The following is a 7851-nucleotide window of genomic DNA, read 5'->3' as shown; positions in this document are numbered from 1 at the left end:
CTTGTGTTGCTGCCATTTGGAGCATTTGGACCATGCGTAATGACATTTGTTTTCAAGGCGTGCCGCATGGTTTCAAATAGCGAAGATAGCAGCCGCTATTGCTCAAACTAAATATCATTACTTTTTGTTAATGATCTAAAAATATACACAATAATCTGGTGGTTTCACGAATCCGCTATACGGACATAGCGCCCGCAATATCGCCTGATATCCGCATTCCTTTATACTAACCCTAATCCGCTACCAGCCCACTATCCACTATTTAAAGCGTGACGTGGACAAATATTCGAGTGGTCTTGGGGAGAGCTTGTGCTACTGACTGGCGAATAGGCGAACTGCTACTGACTGGCGAATAGGCGAACTGCTACGAATTGCTTAGTAGGGAGGACCAAGACTGGCGCGAGAGGGGGGCTAGCTGGACTCACGCTCAAAGCGCACTCGCGCTGATCCCTGCTCGTCCGAGAGAGGGTTCTTGTAATAGGCTAGTTCTTTCTCCTTCGGTACTAGATGATAGAAGTACTTTGCAAACTTGTTGGATGTGTTGCTGCCCTGGGTGGCAATTTCCTGTCTTTTCGTTCCTCGGCAAGTCTCGTAAACATCTGACCTGCTACCCTTGTTAGGTCCGCGAGCTCTTGCTGCGCGGATGTAAACCCTTTTGATAAAAAAAGATGTGGCCTGAACGAATTTGAGCCTCCATGGCCGAGCTGCCGGAGCGCCGAGGAGCATGGTCGTGGACGGAAGGGAATAGCAGCGGGGAAGGGGCTCCGGTGCTTGTGGGACATAGCGGTCATAAGAGTTGCGGCGGCGGCGGGGGCGAGCGTGGGCGACAGCTGCGAATGAAAAAGGGATTCAGTGGCGCGGCTGCGGGTCAGGAATAAAAAAACAGGGTTCACGATCTCGCTTTGAGATTCGCGTCTCCAGGTGTCAGGCGCTGGAGAGGGTCCCACGTGCCGCCACGGAGTCGGCGCAGCCTCGCCCGCGGTATTAATACTGCCCGGCCCGCGGGCCCGTTCACATCGCCCCGTTCCGTTCCTCGTCAGACAGCCGAATCCCCAAATCCTAACCCTAAGCCGCCGATCCCCGCCGCCGCCGATGTCGTCGGAGCCGCCGCCCGCGGAGCCCTCCGAGGCCGCGGTTCCCGCCAGGCCGTCGGCCTCCCCGCCGAAGGAATCGGAGCCCGCCGGCGCCGCCGCCGCGCTAGGGGCCGCCCACGAGACGAACGCGCTGTGGGTCGGCAACCTGCCCGCGCACGCGGGCGAGGACGACGTCATGGCGGCCTTCGCCCCGCACGAGGCGCTCGACTGCGTCGTCACGCGCACCGGATCCCGCAGCTACGCCTTCGTCCTTTTCCGCTCCGTCGCCGAGTCCCGGGCCGCCCTCGAGGCGCTCCGCGGGTCCAAGGTCAAGGGCGCCTTCATCCGTGTCGAGTTCGCCCGGCCGGTAACTTCTCACCCCCTCCCTCCTTCTTCCCCCACTCGGATCCGCGCCCACCTTGGATCCCCCCGGGATCTGGCTGCAGTGCGATGTGAATAATTGTGATAATTATCAAAAGCTAAGAGTGGCAAAAGTGAAATGTCAAAATCTAGAGTGACATAAGGAAAATTGGCAAAATCTAGAGTGGCAAAAACAAAATTTTCCCGTCTATTTGAACTGAACTGCATTTTAATTGTCAATACTCATTTTGCTTGCTGTGTGAACCTGATGTGTATTTGCTATGTTGTGAAGTGCATTTTAGATGCTACTTCAACTACCCATGTGCCATGTTTCCTATTTTCCTGTGCATACTATTCAAAACAGCCAAATTCTGGCCAAGTTTAAAAAAATGCTCAAGCGAGCTTAAACCGCGCTTAAGCGCCCATTGCTCTAAGCTGTGGCCTTCCGCTTTTTTGAACATTATCCTTTATAAATACTCCTAGATTGATGATCGTTGTTCTAGGGTGAAATTGCTATGCTGGCGTTGTGTAAAGATTTATGCCCTCATGATGCTTACTTGTGTTTGTTGATTGGTTTTTACAGGCTAGAGCTGTTAGGAACCTATGGGTTGGAGGAATTAGTCCGTCTATTTCAAAGCAGGAGGTAGAGGAGGAGTTTCAAAAGTTTGGAAAGATTGAAGGTGTTGCATTCTCCCATGATCAAACTTCTGCATACATCGACTTTGAGAAGCTGGAAGATGCCATTTCTGCCCATAGAGCCTTGAATGGGGCAGATTTAGGGGGCAAGGAATTGTGTGTTGATTTCCAGAGGTCCAGAGGCAGAGCGGTATGCATCTATTATTGTTGACTGAGTTTGTGAATAGTTCTTCCTAGGCTGCAGTTTTTGAAGGGATGCTGTCTTATTATTTAGTTATTTGTACTGATTTGGATAGGAACGGTTGGAAGCAGGCAACTTCAACAGTAGAGGATCATTGCCACCCGGTGAAATGGGAGTTGGACATGCAAAGGTACTGTTGTTTACTTCTCTTGGTTCTTGCTGTTGTACTGTCCTCTTTGATCTGCGGGTTGCTTACTGTCATATCATGTTCTTTTTGTCAGGGTTCTGCTGGAGTACGAATGAGAGAGGCAAAAAATCCTACCAATGTTCTCTGGGTGGGTTTACCCAATACACATAAAGTTAATGAGGAGGCACTGAGGCGGGCTATGGCAGCACATGGTGTGGTTACAAACATCAAAGTTTTTCCAGAAAGGCAGTATGCTTTTGTGGAGTTTGCAACCATTGAAGGAGCTTCTAATGCTAAGAATCTTCTAGATGGGCGTCTTTTCAATGATACAAGGATTCATGTTCTTTTCTCCAGCAGTGGGCTTGCACCCAATAAACTTGATAACCTAACACCACCTGCTGGGTTCCCTAGATCAGAGATGTACAATGATAGTCCATATGCCGCACCTGATTATTTTGGTGCTGGTCGCAGTAGTCATGGCACATCACAAGGGTATGATCCTCGACGTGGAAGATCAAGATACTTGGACTATGGTGCAATGCCAATCACTGGTGGTATCCTTCCAGCACCTGAAGCTGGCTCATCTTTGTTGACTGTACATTCTGCTCATAATGCGCTTGATCCGAGAGAAGCCAAAAGGGTGAGGTTGGATGCTGGCATGGACCCTTACCATGTAAGGGCAGGCAGTGAGGGTCTTCAGCCGGTTGCTGATGAGAGCTTTAGCTCTGTTATTCGGATCCAGGGCACGGCACACCAAACTTCAACCCTTGGGCACTTCTGGCGTGGCAGTATTGCCAAAGGTGGATCTCCTGTTTGTCGTGCTCGCTGCTTGCCTATAAGGAGGGGCATTGAGATACCTTTGTGAGTACAAACCACTTCAACTTTTTTCTAAAGTTTCTTGTATAGTTTACTGACCTTACATATATTCCACTTCTCTTTGCAGACCGGACATTGTTAATATCTCCGCTAGAACAGGATTAGATATGCTGGCAAAGCACTATGGAGATGCTTCGGGTTTTGAAATTGTCTTCTTCTTACCAGACAGTGAAGATGATTTTGTGTCTTACACTGAATTTCTGCGGTACTTGGGCTCAAAAAGTCGCGCAGGGGTTGTTAAGGTTGATGCAGGAACCACTTTGTTTTTGGTCCCGCCATCGGATTTCCTGACGAATGTTCTGCAAGTTGATGGTCCGGAGCGCCTTTATGGCGTGGTACTGCACATTCCACAGATGTCCAATGCTGCTGTCCAGAGACCTGTACTGACTGGACCAGAATCACAAGCTTATTATGATGGTGGTGATACCATGCTAGCGATGCAAAGAAATTACAATATGGGCTCTGCTAATGGCAACCATCATCAGGATGCTGATTATCGGGGATCTTTACGTGAGGAAGCAGTTCAGTCAGGTGTATCAAGCTTTCCCATGAGCCAAATAGCAGGACAGCAAGGACAGTCACTCAAGCCTGATATTATGGCCACATTGGCTAAACTTATGCCAAATGTGCAGCCAACAGTTCCAGCAAATAGTCAGGTAACCCCGAGCTCCACAGGAAGAGACCTGTGGGATCACTGTTGCATGATGCATCTACTTTTCCTATCGTATGGAAAGATGAAAATCTAACACTGACCTCTTATTTATCCTTTGAGAAGGTGGGTAATCTTCAGCAATCCGGTCAGCAGTTCGGCAGGCAAGCTCCAGCAAGCTATGGGGGCATGGTCGGTGCTCAGGAGCAGCACCCAATACATACTGCTTACAACCCTGAGGTTACCTTAAGCTTGCCTCCTCCACCTCTCCCTACACAAGGACCCGTGTCTGCTCTCCCTACACAGCAGCAGTATCAACCAGAACACTATTACGCTCCTCAAAACAATTACGGTTCCTTAGGATCAGTTAGCCAGTCTAACTTCCAGTCCAGCAATACCAACCTACCAGTCCCTCCCCCACACCAAATGAATGATGGACCATTGGCAGCAAATAACCAGATGGGGAATTTGGCACAGCTCCATCAGTCAACGTCATTCCCCACTGATAGGGTAAACCTGGATTTCTCCTCTCAGGTACAACAGCAACAAAATGTTGCTTCTGGTTCTGCTCAAGCTACTGAAGAGGCGGATAAGAACAAGAAGTACCAGGCAACCCTCCAGTTTGCTCACAATTTACTGCTGCAGCTACAACGTGGATCTGGAAACCAATCTTGATATTTAATACTGCTTCAGGTAAGCTCACCTCTACACCCAGTGTGTTATTTTGTTTGCTTTATCTTTTCTGCTAAAATTAGGGACATAGTAATAGATTTAGCCAACTTTAGAGGATGAAACGCATTTTGCACGGATAAATCAAGGAGCATAAGTTTCCTGGGATGTTTGGTAAGGAATATAATAATTGCCAAAAAGTTAAAAAATTGCGGTTGTTACCTGAAATATTGATAACTGCCAATCATCCTGGATAGTGCTAAACTAACCATAAAACTTAGAATGTGAGATAGAAGTCACACCTAGCACATCCTAATTGCACTAATATAGACCGGCAGAAAACCTTGCAGCTATCATGTAATTAATTAACAAGTCATGGTATAGATTAGGATAGGTGCTGCAGATGAATGTTGCATCATGTGCGTGGTGGGTATGTGGTTGTGCAATACGGGTACAATTAAGCGGATCAGAACTAGTGGCTTAGATACTAAAGTTTATCTAACAAATTCACACATGTATCCTTTTGATTAGCTTGATAGTTTTATGTGCATTATCTGTTGATATTTGTTGCTTGCATAATAAATTGATATCCGCGTATTCTATCTTGATTGAATTCTGGAGTTCTGTTCTACTTAGGGTCTGTTCTAGTTTTGACTGCAGTAGTTTAAGAGTCATGGTAGAATGTTGCATAGCTTGCTAGAGGCATTATTAGTTTTTTGATTGATATAATGTATGAACATCTTTCATGTAATGGCTGGCCTTATTGAATCCAAACTGGTGATTTGAAACAAAGCAAAAACCATTATTCACTTGCATGTAAGTTGCAAGTCTGCAGTTCTCGTGGTACATCGAGACTATCGTTTCTCATGCTACGATGAGACGATTTCGGCATGGTGCTTTGCTTTCCTTCGCGGACACTGCTGATGCCCAATCCCTGCGAAACCTTGTGTAGCATACGTTCACACCTAGCAGGGGCCATCAGGATCGTCTTGGCCCGAAAAACATTCGAAATATGCAGTGATGGGTGCGAAAGGGCTGTGCGAAGCCCTAGCTCCTGCAGAATGTGCGAATTGATCTCACCTTAAACTTCTGAATAGAATGCATCTCTATCTTGGCTGCACAAGACAATGCATAGCTTCATAGTCTTCTGTCCATTATATGAAGTGCCAGAATTCCTGTGCGCGCTTTCTTGGAAACGCCGGATTCATTCTCATCACACATCTGTAGTTGCGTCGTTTAAGTCGGAGCACACGCCCGCTCAATTTTGCGACTGTTGTTTTCTGTACCCGTAAACGACATTGAACTGTTGTTTTCTGTACCCGTAAACGACATTGAGCAGAACGAGCCGTCCAAATACGTAGTTCAGATTTGCTCCTGCGGGGCTGCTGCGTAGCGATGGCCACTGGTATTTAGGACACGCATCCTCTCCTTCCCTTCCGTTGATTCGTTGGCTTGTTTTGAAAGTGGAAGTCGATCCTTGTTCGTGACCCCTCATCCCGCCGGATGCTCTCGCGAACCAAAATATCAGTTCAAAGACGGCCTGCAAAAGTGTGGTACGCTCTCAACCTCTTAATCCTGGCAGGTACAGGTTTTATTAGTAGCACGTACTTGGGAACTTGCAAGATGCAGTAACGAACCAGGTGCGCTCAACCTTACACATAAATCTTACCACAGAACAACCTTTGGGTAGCACGTGGTGCAGTGGGACGGCCATGCTACTCCCTTCGTCTTCATATCGCGATTTCTACACTACACTAGTGTAAAAAATGATCTTATATTATGGGACAAATGAATTTATATTACGGGAAGGAGGGAGTAGATAACATGTCTCTCGTTGATTAGGTGCTCTTTCTTTTTTAAATACCCTATACGTGCCCTGCAAATGCCCTGCGACACGACGCACCAAATCGTAACGAGGACGCTTTAGTATATATAAACTTCTAACCTCATCCTGTCTCTCCTTACCTCTGCCTGCCTCTCCCCATCTGTTATGCTTGTCCTATTTCTCTCTCAACGTGCCGTCTGTTTCATACTCGTAATTATTATATGCACGTGGTGGTTGCAACGGCACTTCACCTCAACTGATTACCCCACTATGGAGTAGTTAGTAGAATATATTTGCTTTTTTAACGGGAAAAGGAGCAGGCGCGAACATCAAAATTGCTGTAAAAAATAACTGGCACCAGATGCGGGTTACAGATCATTGTATCATCAAGGGGCGCTGACAACAGGAAAAAGTTACAGTAACTTATCGTCTGAACAGTAGGTTGTCGTCTGCCAGCTCTACTCTTCTGTCCGGAGGAAAAGCTCGCTCTCAGTCCAACCCATTTTGCCTCCCAGATTCTCGGTTTACCTCCGATCCCGCTTAAGGCATACGGTTACGCAAAGCCACGTGCTGACTTTTCTTTGCCAAATAAAATAAAATGACGCTGTTACGTAGGCGCACAAACCACTCATTCTCTCCGCTCCGTAGGTAAAAAACACTCTTATATTATGTGTCAAAAATGTTTTTATATTATGAGACCGAGGGAGTAGTAATTATTTTATTATAAGTTGAGTCAGCGAGTACATGGTAGTACGGCGAAGCCTCCGGCTAAGTGCCTCTGATCTTTGCTCGTGCAAACGAACACCGTATTATTCTGATTTGTGTGACTCTACCTGAACAAAACACACGTATGACAACTTGTATCTGACGGAAACGTGTGATGTGTAGGTACTCTCTCGACGGCTTGCTCGATCTCCTCGCCTGCAGCGGAACAGAATCTCGGCCCATGGTGGTGTGCTGGCGGTTATCTATGCTTCACCCTGACGTGGAATCGGTTGCTACCTACCGGAGAGGGACAGACAATCAAGCATCAACTGCACTAGTAGCTTCCCTGCCTCAGACTATCCAGAAAGGGAAAACTCAAATGTCTCCTTTTGCATCCCTGTACTGCTTTTTAGGTGTCAGATATTTTCAGCTTTGAACATTATGAGCGTCTGTTTGTCTATGCGGCCTCCTTGGCATGACATGTGGTACTTGTTTGGTTTTCTGGGTTTTGACATGTATTAAAACTTGTTCTTGTTATGAGTTCATGTGTGACATTGGTTTTTTTCTTTTGCTAAATTGATTCGAAGTTATAGGTTCCTATGCCAAACTTTGTTGGTGTGCAAGAACCAGGAAATATATTATGGTAGATTCATGTTTTAAGCTAATAGCGCGCGCGCCGCGCGGGGGGGT

The 7851-nt window shown here is 46.9% G+C and overlaps 1 protein-coding gene across 2 annotated transcripts; it reads left to right on the top strand.

Moving 5' to 3' along the window:
* Positions 1-1032: 1032 nt before the first annotated feature.
* LOC119311148 (flowering time control protein FPA-like) lies at positions 1033-7728 on the top strand. 2 transcript variants are annotated; one of them, XM_037586780.1, is made up of 8 exons: positions 1033-1440; positions 2017-2259; positions 2366-2440; positions 2532-3298; positions 3381-3969; positions 4089-4202; positions 4497-4655; positions 7345-7728. In XM_037586780.1, the coding sequence occupies exons 1-7, from the start codon at positions 1093-1095 to the stop codon at positions 4635-4637; spliced, it is 2277 nt and encodes a 758-aa protein (XP_037442677.1). In that variant the 5' UTR covers positions 1033-1092; the 3' UTR covers positions 4638-4655; positions 7345-7728. The 2 variants fall into 2 exon arrangements, with proteins under 2 accessions (XP_037442677.1, XP_037442676.1); XM_037586779.1 differs by having other exon boundaries at positions 1035-1440; positions 4089-4655.
* Positions 7729-7851: the final 123 nt, after the last annotated feature.

The sequence above is a fragment of the Triticum dicoccoides genome, chromosome 5B, assembly GCF_002162155.2.
Source record: "Triticum dicoccoides isolate Atlit2015 ecotype Zavitan chromosome 5B, WEW_v2.0, whole genome shotgun sequence".
Lineage (NCBI taxonomy): Eukaryota > Viridiplantae > Streptophyta > Magnoliopsida > Poales > Poaceae > Triticum > Triticum dicoccoides.
The sequence above is the reverse complement of the archived record's forward strand: the minus strand, read 5'-3'. Positions and strand labels throughout refer to the sequence as shown.

Coding starts and splice junctions, on each gene's coding strand:
- LOC119311148 (XM_037586779.1), top strand. CDS start 1,093: ATGTCGTCGGAGCCGCCGCCCGCGGAGCCCTCCGAGGCCGCGGTTCCC. Junction 1,441..2,016: donor GTGTCGAGTTCGCCCGGCCG/GTAACTTCTCAC, acceptor TGGTTTTTACAG/GCTAGAGCTGTTAGGAACCT. Junction 3,299..3,380: donor AGGGGCATTGAGATACCTTT/GTGAGTACAAAC, acceptor TTCTCTTTGCAG/ACCGGACATTGTTAATATCT.